General features: G+C 39.3%; 1 protein-coding gene across 1 annotated transcript in view; it reads left to right on the top strand.

Moving 5' to 3' along the window:
- The window catches only part of LOC124776393 (venom carboxylesterase-6-like), a 205,632-nt gene that overhangs the window by 56,272 nt on the left and 129,435 nt on the right, over positions 1-19,925 (top strand). Inside the window, exons 3-4 of the mRNA XM_047251370.1 lie at positions 1,772-1,928; positions 9,078-9,263. Of these exons, the coding sequence (XP_047107326.1) occupies positions 1,772-1,928; positions 9,078-9,263 (343 nt within the window). The remainder of the gene's footprint in view (positions 1-1,771; positions 1,929-9,077; positions 9,264-19,925) is intronic.

Raw genomic sequence — 19,925 nt, 5'->3', positions numbered from 1 at the left:
TGATATTATCATTAAAAAGTCTGCCTGCTTAGGTGAGTGGTAACATGCTTGCCTACCATGCTGTGGGCCTGGGTTCAATTACCGGCCAGGTTAGAGGTTTTCTCTGATCATGGACTGGGTGTTGTGTTGTCCTCCTCATCATTACTGATGTGCAAGTCACCCAATGTGGTGTTATCGAAAATAAGACTTCCACATGGTGGCTGAGTTTCCCCAGACGTGACCTCCGTGCCAAAAATGCCACATGATAATTTCATTTTTTATCATAAAAATATCCAAAAGCATTTGGAACAATTAATAAACGTCAGCTTTCAGCATTTTTTTTTTTCTTTTAATAGCCTTATATGAAGAACTTTCTTTCCTAAAAACAAAACTACAGTGTCTTGACACTGAAATAAAGACACTGGATCAAATACTAGTCACCCCAAAGAGACATAATCTAAAGCAACGTAAAATGGTATGCTCTGTAGTTGAACATTGCACTCTGACGATGGCCTCAAACCAGTGAAGAAGCAAGCCCAAAAGTTTTTTTTAGGTGTGCCATAATCAGCTGAAGCCACTCATTCATATTCATTTCCTGTAGATCTACCAAATTGTGGGGATTTTTACTGCTAAACCTTAACCATGCTCCCAATAGCCACACATATTTCCCAAGAGATTAAGATCAGGTGATTTAGTTGGCCCAGCTTGAAGATTTAGAAGAATGAAGTACCTCTGGCCTGAGTTATACCCTCCATTTAATGTGACACATTAAATCATTGGCAAACTCAACATTTTTTCTCATTTTGAAAGACCCAAAATGAGACTCTTCAGGCTTCACTACATGCTGCCAGTCAGCTACTGTCTAATTGCTGTGTTGTATGGTTGACTGAAGATGCGCAACTTTATGCACCACTGTGAACAATGGCCATTTTGAGGTACGTGACTCTAAATGTCCTTGCATGTGATACCTTCACACATAAGAACTGGTTGGGATGGGTCTATATTGACTAGCAGTAGCAATTCTTGCCATGTTTGAAACCAGTTACCATTGACAAGGTGTGACATTTGTCTCTGCTTCCTTACATCCTACACAGCTGTGAGTGGTACACCATTCCTTGTAGGCATGTTTAATGGTCCACACTAATACACACAAATATTGTGTAACATCATTTATGGTGTATTCATGTGCACATCTAAATACAATAGCATCTTTCATCCATTATGTCATGTCTCTATATCTCTCCATCTTACTGAGCTGATTTTATACAACCAATGGGCATATACACACCCTTTCACTGTCATGACTTAACAACACCACTGGAGAACCACATGACACCTGGCACCAGTTCTACATCACCTACACGATTCTAATGTGAGCAGCATTCTCTTTCAAGAGGGGTGGCTAATATCTTTTCCACAGAGATTATTATGCTAAGGAAAAAAATCAGTAATAAAACAAGAATAAAGGTTAATGTTATATGTTTTTAAAGCAGTAATTCAAAATGTTTCATTAATTTAGTCATCACTAACTCATTTGTGCAATACCTCAGTTTCACATCTTAATGAATATGGAAACTGACTCATACTTCAAAAATAATAATAATATTGTATGTGATGCTATGAGGCACAAACTATAGACATTATACTTTTGAAAGAAAAGAAAGACAGATAACTACTGTCCCAAGAATGCATTGTGTTAATGAAACTAGCTAGTCTGATAAATTACCAGTACAAGACTCATAGTATTCTGCCCACTGTATATTCATGTATGAAGTATGTCTTTCTGTTCCAGTTGCCTACACCAAATGGAGTATCTCCCTTATTAGATGTTTTTGTGTTTATTCATGGAGGAGGCTTTATGAGTGGTTCTGGAAGATACTTTGGACCTGACTATCTACTGGATCATGAAGTTATTGTAGTAACCATCAACTACCGGTTAGGTATTCTTGGTGAGTTGTCATTTATCTGTACAGCATGGGAATCATTCATTTTCAGTGTTCTGTAATTTTTGATGACACTTTGCTCCCTAGATGAAATATGTTTCCAAGACGAGATCAGTGGTCTCATTCATTCTTCTTTTCCAGTTTGTATTATGCAAATCCATCATCAAGTATAGCCAATGGGAATATTATTCACTAAAATGCAAAAGCAATCTATTTGTGTAAAGTATACTAACCATAAATGATGACTAGAGCTAATCTGTACATACTGTTAATTATGGGAATTACTTTATGAAAGTGTACGTAGTCAAAAGTATTGTGCCTTGGTGACTTCTCAGACTTTCACCTCTAGCCAGCCCTGTAGCAGAAGTTTAATATATTTTCTTATTCCATTTTTAAATGGTGCCCTTCACCTTTTTTGAAATTGCAAAAATTACTCCAGAAAATTAATGTTTTTTGTACACAGCTCAATACGCAAATATCTTACAAATGCACTCACTCAATCAGAACTGAATGTTTGGGTGTAAATATTTCACTCTGCACTGTCATTGCTAGTCAGTGATAAGTCTTTGGGGCACTGTCCCCAACGAGCCCTCTCTGCTCCACTATCTCCCCCAGCCCCCACCCCACTCCTCAAGTCCAGAGCACTGAACAAGGGAGGAGGGTTGTCAACAATCAATGTGCGGTCCTTGTAGTTGCAGGTGCCATGCAAGTTCATATGACTGGCGGTGCCCTAGCTAGCACCTTTGTGAGGCATGACCAGATTGTTTCTTGACAGGCTGCTGTGCAAGATTGAATGACTGCCTGTGTGATGGCCTGCAACATGTCATGGCACTTTTGTGAGCAGATTGTTTCACATGGCTTGGAGTGCTTCAGATGCTATCGATAGGAGAATGCTGATTGACATGTTGGCAGTTGTTGATTGGAGACAGCTTGAATGTGATATGGAGCTAGCCATAGTGCAAGGCACAACAGTCGGCCAAAGTGCAATGTAGTGAGGGCTTGTCTGCCAGAGACTGTGACATGCGTGAAAAAGCTACCACATTGTCAGGGTCATATTTGTGTTGCCAGTCTTGTCAGTAGTTGGAAGGAAGACTATTAACTGGCCTGTCTGTGAGAGAAATCATGACTCTGCCATGAAGTCCACTGTTTTTCACAAGCAAAAAGTGTGGATAACATTTTTTACTGACAGGTGTAGTTGTAGAGTCCAGTGCCTTGTGCATGGCTTCTATAAAGGAGTGATCACCAATCAGTTTTACTGCTTCTTCTTAGGACTGAAAATCTCTAACATTGATGGTGATATCGGCTGGTCATTCCGGCAGAGAGTTAATGGTAGGCGACTCACCAGAGGTATTATCTTGTTGGAAATGACTTATGTCATTCAAGGAGTGAAGGGTCTGTGTGGGCTTTACTTGTTGATAGACACTATCGTTATCTTGCCATTTAAGCCTACATTAAACATGTGGCTACACTGTTGCAGCACCTAAAATGGTTTGTTATAAGATGGCGACAGTGTTGGCCATACAGTTATCATCTTGAATCACTACATATTCACAGTCAGTGCAACCATTATGAAGGAACAGTGTCTGTACCATATGCACCAACAGAGGAGGTATGCGTGATTTCTGTATATGTCTTTTGACACTCTCTGCCATGTCCAGTAGGTCAGATGCGCTGGGGGTAGGAGTAGGCAGCACAAGCTCTGCTAACACTGTCAGTGTCTCCCTGTATAGAATATCTGCTAGTGAAGCTTTTGAATCATCCTTGTGTGCCATGCAGACTCCAAGGAGCATCCATGCAGGGGGCAGGAGGTTTGGGGGGGGGGGGGGGGGGGGGGCTCCATCCATTCAACCCTGAGGCACATGAGTGTGGTTTTCATTGTTCAGTACCATCATTCCAACAGGCTGTTGCTTTGGGTATACTAAGCCATAGAACAATGGCAAGTTGCTCTGCACAAGTATCATGATGCACTAGAAAATGAAGACTTAAAGTAACAGCTCTGATATGTGGTAATAGTGTCAGGACAGCCAAACTGGGTGATCCAGTTCATCATTAAAGCACTAGTCATAGATTTTTATGTAATTTTGAAAGTCTGGTCTTCCTCCACCCAGTTCAGTTGGTTATGTGGTCGACCATCTACAGTATGTGAGACCTGAGTTTCTCCTGGCGTATACAACTTTCAAACAACTTCCGGGAATTCAGCCAGGTAACACTTTCAGCGACCGCCGATATTTCGGCGGGGGAACACCCCGCCATTTTCAAGGCAAACTGCTTGCCTTGAAAATGGCGGGGTGTTCTCCCGCCGAAATATTGGTGGTTGCTGAAAGTGTTACCTGGCTGAATTCCCGGAAGTTATTTGATCTACAGTATGTACCTGTATTCCTCCAATTCTGGTAAGGGTACCAATAAATCGAGGTGTACATGTCGGAACTACTGACATGGAATTTCAAACTTGTGGGGTGAGGCTCCACATGCTGGTCTTCTTTGCTGCATTGACAGTCTACACACAACCTTGGTCATTCCCAAAAATCACAAACAAAATGTTATGTAATGATCCAGATTATCAATTGTTCACCTTTGTGGCTGAGATTATGTAGTGTGCCAAAAAAATAATGCATTGCGTTAATGAAGGTATTGTAGGCCGAAAATTTTGTTGTGATATGTCACAGAGGACAGCTGCATCTGTTCCCAGGATTGGTCTGCATTCATTCTTGAGGTTAAAATGAATCCTTGAGCAATGCACCAGTCGTCCAATCATGTTTCTGTTCTTCCGCAACTTCGTTGAAGTTGAGGGTGAGGGAGAAGGTGCTGACTTACTACAAGTAATCAACGACAACATTATCATCCCCACAGAGATGGTGCGCATCCATAGAATACTTTGAAATCAGACCAAGAGATTGATATTGTCTCAGTTTGACCATAGATGAAAAGTTGTTGAACGGCATCTGCGAGAGGTTTGTGATCTGTATTACTAATCACATGACAACCATCAATATCCTCATAAAAATGGGTGAATAGTTTGCTGTCAGAAGCTGTCCATTTTCTTTGTGGGGCTGTAAGCTTTTCTGGAGAGAAATCGTAGAGGTTGTTTATCACCTGCTACATCCTTGTGGAGGATGGCACCTATGGCTTTGTCACTTGCGTCCATCATAATTGTAAGCTGTGTGTCCAGTACCACATGTACTGCACCAGTAGCATCTAACTGGCAGTCTGGGAAAATGCTGCCAGCATTTCCCATGTCTACAATAGTATATGTTTTCCTTTTGTTTGAGGGCCAGGAAGAGCATTCATATATGGTGCTTGAACATGTCTGAGACATGTGCTATCGTATTTGCATAATTTTCACTTGTCTTCACTTATGATCATACCTGCATCATGGAGGACAGTGAGAATGACTTCAAGGTGAACTTCGTGGCTCTGATGACCGTGAGAAAAAAATAAGAATCTCATCTAACATAGCAGCAGTACAGGTTAAACAATACCCTCTCGGTGAATAATAACCAGGTCCATACCACTTTTTTGAGGCCATGTGGCATCACCAGAAACTTGAATAAGCCACGTGGTGTGGTGATGGCCATTTTAGGATCATCATTTGGATGCATATTGATCTGGTAGTGTGCCTTTTCAAAGTCAGCCACTGAGAAAAACCTTCACCCATTTGAGCACACTGGTAAAGTCTCTTATGTTTATTGTATGGTAACTGTTGAAAATCATGTGTGAGTTAAGTGTTCTATAGTGTCCACATAGTCAAATAGAATCATCTTTCTTAGCTATTAATTTTATTTGCAATGCCTACACACTGTCTAATAGCTTACAATGCCCATATGCAACTTGTCATCCACTGTCATCTTAGCTGCCTGCAGGAGGGGCAGGGTGAGGTGGTGTCTTTTGTGCCAGAAAAGGGTCCTATTTTCATATTTATGTAGTGCATCATATCATTTTTAACTGTGCACTGATGAAGTAGATCTGAGAATCCATAACTGATGGGGTCAGAGAAGTTTTGAAAAAACACAAAAGGTGACACAATATGTGCTTTACTGACCAGAGAGAACTGTCTCTATAGTGGTTCAGGTGGCACAGCTACCTCTGCATGGTGCAGAAGAGCATGAACATCTGTTAGAGGCATAGCTGCATCATTCATGACTGCTGTGTGCTTGTTGTTGTTGTAGCAGGTCAGGCTGTGTGGCCTCCTTGGTCAGTTGTGGAGGGATGTGGTTGGCCATAAGAGGCATGGCTGAATCATTCATAGCTGTCACAACATGTTTTTGTAGTCACTGAAGGAGGTCAGACTGCACCACATCCTCATTGTGTTGTTGATTGGATGTTCTTATCAGTTAGGGATGTGGCTGCATCATTTACAGCCACTGTGATGAATGTTAGTTGTTGTAGCTGCTCTCGCACATGCGTGAGAGCGAGCAACTTCTCGTGTATTTACTGGCATTATCTGTCGTTGTCATAATGTACGGAACATGAGTCATCATAGGTCAAGAAGAGACATGCCTGGATGATGGACATAGCACATGTTGCCTTGGTACATTCAAGCAATATATTTTAGGGTTTTGTGCTGGCCATAGTGAACAGGCACAAATGTTGTCTCGCAGCCTGGGATAGATTTGAGGTGAAGAGCCATTGGATGAACTGTTACACCATGTAATGGAACAGAGTATCCTGGTTGAGGTCGAGGAAGAGACAGAACTTTCTGAGAAAATCAATCTACAGGACTGGTTTTGCTATGTCAGCGAGGTAGAATGTCCAAGAACAACATAACTCATCTGTAAGTTGCACGGTATAATCAGCTTTGCCATGCATGTGGACGTTGATTTCATTTGCCACATGGAGCTTTAAACTTGGAACCTTGTAGTAAATTTTGAGTATGTGTCTTGGTACAGTACATACTTTACTTCTGAGCCTGTGCTGATCAGGAAATATATATTGGTGTATGTGTCTCGGATGTACATGTGACCTCCAGTTTGTATTCTCATTGTGGAGGAGAGGCGACTTGTCAATGCTAGGTGGGCCAGTGCACCTATATTGGCACATGTATGAAGTTTGGGTGCAAGCAGGCCTATTGACAGTTGAGACCAGCATCATTGAAATGTGCATGGTACCAGAAGCGAGGTGGTGGCAGAATTAACTGTACCAGTGTCGTCAGGTGGTGGTGTTGCACCATGCGCCAGTGCTCGGTCCAGGGGTTGTGATGTCAGTTTCCCACATCTTTGAACAGCATCAGATCTACTAATGACCATAGGCAGTGCTACAGTTGAGGGAATGAGCTGTCTGATAAACATTCCTCTTGTATCACTTGCCGCACTTGTTGCTCCAGTGAATGGGAAACATGTTGCAAGAGTTTTGCTGTGTTGCATTTGGTACTGGCAGGTGACATGAGTGTTAGGTCACTAATTAACTCTGTGTGCTCAGTGAGATGGGATATTAGCATGACAAATTCTGAGTTGTCATGCACAATTCATAATGTTGCAAAAATTTGCTCTGTTATTGCAAACCATAAAGTTACCTGACTGGGCCTGAATGGAATGATTTTTGGTTGCATTGCTTCTTGTCATTTCACAGTGTAATCCACTTGTTGCTGCCCTGTAAAGATCAGATAGTAAGGCACTACCATGGCATCTGTTGGCAGACAAGGCAAAGTTGCCTGACCAAACACGGCAGTACTATTGTCCCTGGGTTGTTGCTGCAGAATGATCATGTCAAATGTTGGTAATCATGACACAGTATATGAAGTAGTTGTGTATATTGCAGTAGATGTAGGATCCACAGTTGGAATATTATTTGTTCTTGTGAACACTAAATTTGTAGTTTTTCTGCCCATGCACTTGGTGTTGCACAGTGGTTTTGTGTATCTAGCGACCATACCAACAATCTATGTATGAAATGATGTGGTAGGTGCAGTAGATGCAGAAGATGTAAAATCAGTCTGTACACATGTAAGTCATACAGGATAACCAAAATTTCCTGTATTAAGTTTGGAGCATAAGTTCATCATTAAAGGTGACCATTGTTCCATCACAATCACTGTATTCTACACTGCCATCCTGTTCTAATTTGCACCTGTTTGTCATTGCAAGTGCTGTGGGTACTGAGTAGTATTAATACCTGACATAATCAGGGTGGTAAAACATCGTAAAACAGCTGGTGGGTATGAAGTTGTGCCTGCAGGTTGCATCATACACACTCAAAAAATACTTCAGCACTCAATGTCACTGTATTCGTGGTGTTTTTGCAGTCGTGGCCACCAGTATGGGTTGTTTCCTCTGTAGCTTAGACAAGGAATGACCCAATTATGTACAAAGACATAGAATCTTAATATATATAATTTAGTTTACACAGCACAATACACAAACATTTTTACAGTTGCAGTCACTTGGTCTGAACTGTTTTCAGCACAGACACATCACTCTGCATGGCCATCGCTGGTGAGTAATAACCTTTTGGGCACTGAAATCAAGAAAATCCTGTCAGTATTGTATTTAATTATCTATCTGTTACATTATTACTCTACTACAAATCTATTTGTTACGTTATTATTCTACTATAAATGAATAATCAGTAATTGGCATTGAATTTAGCAGAAGAGTTATCAAAAACCAGGTACCAGTTAAACACATTTTGAAATAGAATCTATTGGAAACTAAAAATATTTCCATTTTCCAGGCAGGTAAAATTCTTGAGGCAAGTATCACATGTTCCAAGGTAAAAGACCTTTGTTTCAAGGCTCAAGATGTTGCATGACTGACAAACTATGGCTTAACTGCCCAAGTGTTATATAAACAGTTCTAAAAACATATGTAAATTAGCTGCTGATAAAATTTCTTTGCTGAACAATCAGTTTTGACCTACACACCTTTGTCAGGTTCATAAAAACTTTTGCAACATCATTCTAGGCAATAAGATCAGTGCCATCAAATAATAAATCCAGGAATTCACCATTGTTCTCAAATAGTAAAAAAATGTGCACTCCTTCTTGTAGTATTAACACTCAGCATTAACAGTATTGTATGAACACATTTCTACATACTGCTGATTACTGAAAAAAGTAATATAGAAAAATTTTATCTACAGCTCTTGGGAGTAGATCATAACCATTTTAAAATATTTATAATCCGTGTAGCGCCATCTTCTTAAAATTATAAATTGTTTCAGGTTTCCTGAGTACAGAAGATGAACAACTACCAGGAAACAATGGACTAAAAGATCAGTCCATGGCCTTCCGCTGGATACAAGCAAATATTGCATCCTTTGGAGGAAATCCAGCTAGTATTACAATAGCAGGTTCTTCAGCTGGAGCAGCTAGTGTGCATTTTCATTATCTTTCTTCCTGGTCTAGAGGTATGAATTGCATCTATATACATCTTCATCCTTTTTACTCTGTGAGCAACTTTCTGATGTGTGCAGGAGGAAAAAAGTTATGGGATACCTCCTAACATTGTGTCAGACCTCCATTTGTCCAGGGTAGTGCAGCAGCTCAATGTGTCATGGGCTCAACAAGTCATTGGAAGTCCCCTACAGAAATATGGAGCCATGCTGCCTCTATAGCCATCCATAATTGTGGAAGAGTAGCTAGTGCAGGGCTTTGTGCATCAACTGACTGTTTGATTATGTCCAATAAATATTCGATGGGATTCTTGTCAGGTGATCTGGATGGACAGATCATTCACTTTAAATGCCTGAAATATTCTTCAAATCAATTTCAAACAATTGTGGCCCTGTGACACAATGCATTGTCATCCATAAATATGTCATTGTTTTTGGGAACATGAATTCCATGAGTGGTTGCAGATGGTCTCCAACTAGCTAAACATAACCATTTCCAGTCAATGATCAGTGACCACGCCATGGCTTTCCAGTCAGTTAGGGTTGAACCGATATGGTCAGTAGCCCAGGAGAAATACTGCAGGTGATATTGTGCTGTTAACAAAGGCACTCCTGTTGGTCATCTGCTGCCACAGCATATTAATGTCAAATTTTGCTGCACTATCCTAATGGATACATTTGTCATACATCCCACATTGATTTCTTGCTTATTTCACTCAGTGTTGGTTGTCTGTTAGCACCAACAACTCTATGCAAAAGCCGCTGCGCTCGATCGCTAACTGAAGGCCATCAGTCACTGTGGTCACACACTGGTCTCCCATCCACTGTCAGTCTTTATAACCAGTGCTGCTACTTCTCAGTAAAGTAGCTCCTCAATTGGCCTCACAAGGGCTGAGTGCACCCTGCTTGCCAATAGCACTCAGCAGACCTGGACAGTGAACTGCCCAAATGCTAGCAAAGCTCAACTGCACTTAATGTCATTATCTGATGGGAACCTGTGTTCCCACTGTGGCAAGGCCATTGGCACTGAGTAAATCAACCTGTGATGAAATGCAAATCCTTTCACTGTATGTCATCTGTTTCCCCTATTAATCATAACTTCCAAGAGCCCAAATTGCTGAGAAATTCTCAAGAACAAATCAAATGAAAATTTTGTAAGCTACATTATTAATGGATGAACTACCTTTCCTTACCTGTCTTTCCTCTACATAAAATCTAATTTTATATGAGAGTTCTAGTTTAAATTGATGTGATCCTGTGCATCTAAGCATTTTAAACTTGTGACTGTTTCCTGAAAATGACTGACTTTTACATAATAAATAATGAATTGGTCTTTACTTCTATCAATGCAAAATACATTCTATTTGTTTGAAAGGTGAAGTACAAATCCCAGTGCCAAATTTTGGTTCTCTACAGGTCTTCTTTTCTCTAAAATAATTTTCTGACATTGTGACTTTCCTATTTACAATTTCATCATTTGATACAACTCATATAACTTGCCATATTATCCACATAATCTTTTACATATATTGTAAATGGCGATAGTCACATAATAGTTGTTCACAGTATTTCCAAAGCTACTTCTACATCTCACAATTTCTTCCAGTTCATTATGACATACTGAGTTCTGTTTTTAAGAAATTTTTGATCCAGTAAGAAGACTGATGTTATACTCTCTAAGCTAGAAATTTGTTTATTAGGGAGCGATGTAGAATGATGCAAAATGCCTCTGAGAAGATAATAAATGTGGCATTCATGGTGTTAACCTGGGTACTGCTATCTACTGCATTTTGCACTTCATGAGCAAACAGAATAGTCTGAATTTCACACCATCATTGCTTGTGGAATCTATGTTGGTTTCTATACATAAGATATCTTGTCTTCAAAAATAATAACATCTGAGCATAAAATATTCATATTACTAAATTTCACAACAAATTAACATCAATGCTATAGGCCTATTGACTACTCCTTTCCACAATATCTGTCTCTAATGACCTTGTCATCAATATGACATTAAATGCTAACTTCTTTCTTAAAATGGCAGTGCCTTGTAACTTGCTGCAATAGCTTCTCCATTGACCTATGATGATTTTCTGTTAAAACTTGAGCAAATTCTGTCACATAATCTGCATGGAACTGAACCTGTATTATGTCAAATCCAATGACTTTCCTCTATTGAACCATTTCAGTTGTTTTCAAATTCCATGACCGAGTGGTCAGCGCAGCGGAATGCCATGCCAAGGGGTCTGGGTTTGATTCCTGACTGGGGCATGAGATTTTCTTCACTCAGGGACTGGATGTTGTTCTCATCATCATTTCATCCCCATCTCTGATGTGCAAGTCACCCAATGTGGCATCGAATGCAATAACTACTTGCCCTTGAGGCCAAACTTCTCCAAATGGGGGACTCCCGGCCAACAATTCCGTACACTCATTTTCATTTTCCATGACCATGTATACCTTTGCCTTGTCTGTCATTTCAACACTGGTGGAACAACGAAAAATAAAATGTAGAGTAATAATCTTCAGTGAAACAATTTTGGAAGACAGAATGCAATGTTCCAGCCTTGACTTTATCATCCCCCATTTCAGTACCAGTGTGATCGATGATCAACTGATAAATGACTTTAATTCCTTTACTGACTCTACACTTCCTAAATTTTTCTGTGAATTGTGTAGTTAATACATCTTTCAAATTCATTTAATAGTTGTTCTATTGTTCCTCTTATGCTCATTTAGATGCTGTTCATCTTTTGTTTCACAAACATGTTTCAACTTTGCTTAAATCTCTGATTAAGCTCAGTATACATTTGTTGAAACTTCCTTCACAGCCATTGAACTGTGATGGGTCTTTCCCAAACCTCAGCATCTAGACATCTCTCCTTTTTCACTGATTCATTCAATCGCTATAATACATGGGGCAGATTTCCTATAAAAGCAATGGGCCAAACAATATTTAACCCATGTTTCAACTTTATCTTCATGCAAGTTATTTCATGGTCAAATTCATACCAATTTTTTAGGGTATAAAAGAGTTCTTCACAGCAATAAATATTCTTCCACCACACTTCCAGCTTGTTCTTGAAAAATCTGTTTTATTTATAAATTAAAGTTAGGCAGTCATTCACTTCAGATTTCAATATAGCTCCACAATCCAGACAGCAGGTATTTTTACATTTGCCTAGATACGTATTTTAATGTGTTGTGGAGATTCCCAGACACTCATTTGATACTTCACCAACATTAATACACCTCCTTTATGCTCACATATAGTACCGCTAACAAAGGAAGGATGATTTATATTTTGTACTTCAAGCTGAGTCCCTAAAAAATGACATGCAAACATTATTATTAGATGTTTCAGATGTCTGCCACTCATCATCCACTTGCTACATGTTGAAAGTGTGATTTACACTTATGAACTACCTTTCATACTAAGTTTAATACACATCAACATACCTGAAACTCTTGATCAGTTCCAGTACAGAGGCAAATTTTTGCAGCTTCATGATAGCTAAAAACTTGGCCTTTGTTATTGATTGTGACACAAACACTTGTAGGTTAATTTACATTGTTCCACCACTGTACTTGAAGATTAGATTTACCTAAAGAATGGTGAGTGGTTAGTTTAGTGGTGTTTTACACATTACTGTATGTATCCAGCATTCCTTATAGTTTAGCATCTCTGTACTTAAGTCAACGTGACAATATCCTTTTGACATTAAAGCACCGATTTTCCAAATTTTGTAACATGTATTCTAAATCAGAACCAAAGTTGGATGTGTAACTATTGTCAAGTACATCAAGAATCAAACTGCTTCTTGAGGGGTATCTCTAACTGTCATACTGTACTGTATATGCTCAATAGATGAAATTTCATTATTTTATAACCTTCTTGGTGATGCAACTTTAATGGCCAGCAGTGTAAATTAGTTTGGATAAAAGAAGTTCACTTATGAGTATCTGAAACCAACATATGCTGACATGAAAAGTTAGTTCTAGTGACAGATTAATCTGTAGCATAACCCAAGGTCTAGTTTAGGTTCAGAGATTAACATTTGGTTCTGAGATGGTTAAGATAATAAAAACAAATGCAAAGTCTTAGTCATGGTGACCAACTGAATAACTTCATAGCTCAATGTCTAGGTTAGCATCAGTAGTGATATTTTTGTTGTGAGTTGCAGAAGCCACTTAGCAATAATGAATAAACTTGTTTGTAGAGATGTATCGAATTGTAGTGCAGTCTGAGATATAGGTTATGTTGCATTGTGACAGTTTGTTTATGAGGTAGTGAAGACAGAAAATATGAACATGAAATATTGATCATGTCAGTGAAATGATAGACTGACCAGTATTGTAGCCAAAGTTGTAGGCCATGTTAGAATATGACATAAGGTTAAGAGATTGGGATGTCAACTAATATGAATGCAAATACTTGATTCTTGTGATAGATACATCCTTAGTATTGTCTGATGGCTGGGTTAAATTGAGAGGTGACAGTTCATTTGTCTGCTGTTAATACCAATAAATGTGAATACATAGGTTTGTTTGTCTTTCCCACTTGCATCTTATAGTGACATCATGGCATGTACAATGATGGTTCAAACTACAGTGTCATCACATACTGCCATTTCCACATGCTAATAACAAAATTTTAGTGGCACAGTTTACAATTTAATTTTAATTAAAAGTATCATATAGGCATACATAAGTGTCTTCTTGCAGAAAGTTACATTAATGCTGTGTCAAGAGCTAAATAAGAGCAATGGAAAACTCAAATTTTGGGTGCAAATGTGGAGTATTTTCAAACACAACATTATCCTGTACCCAGTTATAAGCTATCATGCTTTCTGCAAGTTAATCAAGATAAAATTTCATTAATTAATTTTGTCCTTAAGGACTCAGTAATACATACAACTGATGTTTGGACTTTCATATCCCAATAAAAGTATATTACTTCAGTCTGACATTATAATGCCACTAACAAACAGGAAGTTCTCCTGTGACTCCAAATTTTGGACTCTGAAGTGCCTTTAAGATTAGATTATGCTGTCAAGGGCATACCCTGTGAGAGTCAAGGAAGAAAAGCTAGCACCAAACACCACCCTTCCTCCTTGGCCCCTTCAAAATGTTAGCTTTCCCAAAACATTGGTACAAGTCCCCTTTTTGATTCCTTTCCCATCTTCTATTTTTCTCTGTTGAATGTAGGCCCATAGATCTTTCTGAGCACTTTCCTTTCAAGTGCACAAATGCTCTCTTCAAGTGTTTGTGAAGTCACCCATGTCTCACAGCCATATAACAGAACCGGTTTTACCAGTGCCATGTAAAGTTTGACCTTGCTGTTTTGTGAGACCAAGCTTGACTTGAATTAGTAAATTCAGTAAATTCTTTAATCCCTTTTATATCCTTATTCCTATCTCTGAATTATTCGTTATCTCATTTCTCACTAAATCACACTGCATAACTATCTGAGGATGTAATTACCAATTTAAATTTAAAATAGGAGATTATAGTGCTGATATTTTATTCATAATTTTTAACATTTGTTGATGTGAATCAATAATGTAATTTCTGAACCTGTTTATTTTATTTTAGTATTACTTAAATCTCTCTTTGCAATTTGCTCAGCAGTGGTCTGAGCATGTGTCCCAGCAATAGATCATTCAAATTTGACACCTTGATCATCTATTTTCACATTTAATCCAACCTTTAAGTCAGAATTAGTGGCATCTAGCTTGGAATTTAACTCTGCATTCCTTTATGCTGACTGTCCCACTAAAGCATTTACTTCAGACCTAGCTTTGAGCATTTCCTCCACCTTTTGAGTTACTACTGGCAACAGTTAAACAATAATAATTTTACAATTGTTCTTTCCTAAATAAGGACAGTCACCAACATTTATTTAAAAAACGTCTACTAAAAATAATTAGCGTAATCTTCAATGAGCGCACATACTTCTCTCACATTTCAAGTTGTGTCCACTTGAGGGACTGTTCCCATGGCTAGTGCTCCAGAAATGGCCAATATTGCAGGCCAAGCATTGTTCATATGGTTGGTCACTGCTGAAGAGGTGGTCTTTGCAAACTTCACTTGCAGCATTCAGGCAGTGGAAAACATGGGAGGATATCACATATGATTCCAGAGGTTGCAGGAAGAGAATGGATCCCAGACTACTCACTGTGTCTCCCTTCAGTCTCCAGCCTGACAATATGCAGTCCTCCTTTGCTCTAGTCACTCTGCCTTAATTGAGTCCTAATGGCTCCTCCCACCTGTTGGCAGCCGATCCACCTTCCCAAGACACATCCCATGTGTCTCTTGTCACAAAGTACATCATGATTTCTAATTTCTGCCTACAAGATTCTACTGTTAATACTTGAAAAACCCCTAATTGGATGCCTACTCATTACCCTACCCTCATTCCCTGTACAACCAGTGTCAGGAGTGAGATCTGACATACTGCATGATCAGTGAACAGTTACATTTTCACAATGAGTACTGCAGAAGGCATTTTTTCAGGTTGACGATGTAGTAGGCCTGAGAGCAGCTTAGCTATGGTGAGTTTCTGTCTCATGCTGGGCGTGGGCACACTAACTGATGCTAAACATCCTGCTGACATGTCAAGCGAAGTCCAGTCTGGAGCACTGTTGCAGCCCACCAGTAATGCCATGAGTCGAACATGCCAGGAAGTGATGCTGCATACCAACCACCCACCCACGCACACACACACACACACACACACACACACACACACACACACACACACACCATGTGTGAGCAGTGCCTGCCATGAAGGGCCAAGTGGATGGGTGTGGTATACGGTCAACATTGACCAGAGACATTGCCCCAAGTTGGCTGCCTGTCATCCAGTGGCACCACCCCACCTATTGCTTCATAGCTGGGCCTGCCATCCTCACTGCCTTGCTGCCTCAATGCCACACATGCCATTGACCAACTTATCCATGCCATGGTCCATTCTGTTGCCACTGGTCATACTACAGCTTACCTGTCAGCAGCCATGCTGCTTTCTTACCACCTATCTGTCAATTTACATGACCATTGTGCACTTCTCTGCTCCACTTGTGAGTCAGGCTTCGATGCTGCGGCACCTCTTCCCCAGCACCATTGCTGCCAACCTGTGGCCACTGAATCTATTCCATATCCGTGCTACATCCATGTTGGTGTTGTGTGCCTGCAGTCCATAGTCATCTATTTTTTGGGTACCTGGTTCTGGTACCAACTGACAATACAACAGTGGAGACGGGGATAAAAGCCTATTTCAGTCACTTGGTATTGCCTTTTTGAAGCCCTGAGGTGATTCTGATAGACCAAGGAACAAAATTCATGTCTGCTTTATTTGTGAAAGTCTCTAAACTTTTGATCATTAAAAAGTGGAGAACATCCTCCTTCCACCTTAAAACCAATGGCCATTTAGAATGGGTTCAGAAAATGATTGTTAAAAGGTTATCTTACTATGTGAACAAGGCACATAGTGATTGGGATCAATATCTGCCATACATCTTGTCTGCTTTTAAAAGTAGGATCCATGAGTCGGTGGTACATATACCATATGAGTCAGTATAAGGACACACAATGAATTCTCCCTTTGAGTTAAGTAAGTTGCTACCAGGTGTTTATTTGGGTGAAGTGGAGAGTTTAACAAGACAACTGAAGTTGATATGGAAGAATTTTAAAAGTAATACTGAGACTGCTTGAGAGAAGTCACAAAGGTACAGTGTTACTGCCCAACTGACAGGGTAACAGGGTCGTTTGTGAAATCCTGTGATCAAAAAAGTGAAAATAAAATTTTCCCTGCCCTGTGAAGGGCCATACCTATTACCCATTTGACGTACATACTTGACATGGAAATGCAGGTGACAGACCACTCTGTAATCAGCCACTTAGCTAATTTGATGCCTTATTGTAAAAAAGCTATGTCATACTCACCTGTTATATTGGTAGAACCACTGCAACTCAAACACGGTACTGTGAATTTGTTTCACATCTCTTCCTTTCACAACATTAATATTAGTATTACCCCAGCCCCCCCCCCCCCCCCCTTGAAGCTCAGATACTGGATACATTCTTATAATAGTTTCATTACTAGAATGTGAAGAAACTGCTATTAGAGAATGATAGGTTTTGCATTAACTGCAGACCTCTAATTTTCTTCACCTCAGAAATAAACTGAGCCATGAGGAAGACACAAATGGCCTTCTGTTACTAATTACTCAGTTACCCTTGTCTATCTGCATTGTAATTTTTGCTAACCAATGTTATCTATTGATCAAATGGTATAAAATCACAAAAAATCAGCACATGAATTTGTTATTCTGTCTCTTGAGAAGATTGGCAATGTTTGTGATTGTTAGCAAGGTTGTAAATCGAATTTATACAGGTAATTTCATGTTTTTGTTATTGCACATATTATAATTTTTTGTGTCATTTGTCGCAGTTTATTATGCAATGCGAGGTGCTCACATTTGTACATACTGGACCCCAGTAAAAACAAATTACATGATTACCTAATTGCAACAGATTACCACATTTGTATTTTTAAAATTTTCTAATACACAAAGAGAAGATGGCTTGATAGAAGAATTTCTGAAAGTATAATCTATTCTACATATAATGGGATAAAAAAGACTGCTTCAAACTGAGTTTCATGATCTTTCTAACTGTTAAATCATTTGTTCTTAGACATTTGTTGTTGCAGTCATAATAACATAAACATATTGATGATACTTTAAAATGCAGCTACCAAATTGCCATCAAAGCTAACCAAAGGTTGGGAATGGTTGGTGGCATAACGAATTTGAAATGATGTTATCTTAATGGGATGGGAAAAGGAGCTGTCATTCAAGAATTTATGAAGTAAAAAACTTATGTTGTTCATATAGCTGAATAAATATTAACTTAAAAAGCTCACCACCTGCTGCATGGGCTGTCCATTAAGATTCATAAGGATTTTGTACTATTACAAATTAATTAATTTTCACAAACATATCTAAACATTTCACATGGGTGGTATCTTAGGGTGGTAGTTAGGGTGGTAGTTAGGACAAGACCCAGTGGTGGAGGTAAAATTCCATTTACAGCATTAGTTATCCACTCACTTTGGTAATTTATTTGAACTATATCAGGATTTATTACCTTTATTAATAAACTGTAAACATTCATTAGGCATAAGAGGAAGTAATGTATTAATTTTATAGTATAGTGGTTTATACAATAATGAAAAAATACACAATACCATACAAATACATTAATAAACCATATAAGATTATAAGGAAGCTTAACAACATGGCATTAACTGGTTTACTTAGTCACAAGTAATAGCTGCTTAAAATAAAAAGATGAAATTACCCACAATTTAACACATCTATGTATGTATATTTTCTAGCTGTTTGACACATCAACTTTGCTACATTACTGTCAAAAAAATCATTAACTGAAAGTAGAGGTTGCAGACTTAGAGTGTAATGAACTGTTGTTCTGAATCTGTGGTGTCTATTGACAGCCATGTCGATAGGTGTCCATTTGAGCTAGTTTCTTTGCCTCTAACTTAGTCAGTGACCATATTGCTTACTTAAATGAGCATCCTGTTATTCTGCTCTAAGTTGTGTGTAATAAAAGTGTACTTCAATCAGAAGTATGGAATCATTTTATTCTCCATTGGATGTAGTGCCATTTCCTTTCATGAGCCATTGGCGTAAACAGTTATGAACAATGGGCTGGTTTAATACCAATGTTCTGTCAATGCTGTCCATGCCAGATGAAATTAGTGTGACACAATCACATTACTCTGTGCAACTGCAGCCACAAAATCATCTTGTCTTGCTGCCAAACACACCAGCACATGAACTTAACCCTTGTGACACAATACTACCATGGTGGGAATGTCACGCCATGCTGCCGACTCCAGATGCCACTTTCTCTGGCAACTACAGATTTACATTCACTTCACCATATGGACTTACACATATCAAACATGAATATTTCTCACTCCCAAACTCCAGCTAGTATGTGATCTGTATTTCACACAAGAACGCATGTCATTCTGTCGAGTGCACAGATCCTTCACATTTGTGTTTTCAGACAGCTACTGGCATTACATCCACACCAGTCATCCCAACTTCTACACCTACCATACTGTATGTGTCATGCAGACAAACCACCTCCCACACTGTCGCTAAGACCTCTGGCAATGCCATGCCTGGGACTCTGCTCCTACACTCTGTTCACTGCACTTCACCTAACACTCTCACCACCTGGCTCATCTAAATATGCCAGCACATGGGACATTATTATCGAGCACCTGTCTCATTCACCAGAGGACACAATTTGTCATATCATACATGAATAACAGCTGGGCAACAAATCACTGCCATAGCTCTGGCACAGATTGCATGCCCTCATTGACCTTGAAGTGCTTCATAAAATGGCAGTATGGACTGTATGGACATTGTGGGTGGTGAAGATACTGAGAAGCTGCAACTACAACTACTTTTCCATGTCAGTGAGCCTTTGCATGCCCAGCTTCACCTTGCTGGTCAAGTATACAACATGATATGTCTCTGCCAGCTCCTGCCCCCAGCGAGTCGCCCTGCATCAGACATAGCTAGCAACAGTGTTTCAGCCACCACCCCCCCCCCCTCCCTAACATGCCAAGGGGTG

The sequence above is a fragment of the Schistocerca piceifrons genome, chromosome 1 (genome assembly GCF_021461385.2).
Source record: "Schistocerca piceifrons isolate TAMUIC-IGC-003096 chromosome 1, iqSchPice1.1, whole genome shotgun sequence".
NCBI classification, from domain to species: domain Eukaryota; kingdom Metazoa; phylum Arthropoda; class Insecta; order Orthoptera; family Acrididae; genus Schistocerca; species Schistocerca piceifrons.
This window is presented reverse-complemented; position numbering and strand designations above follow the sequence as displayed.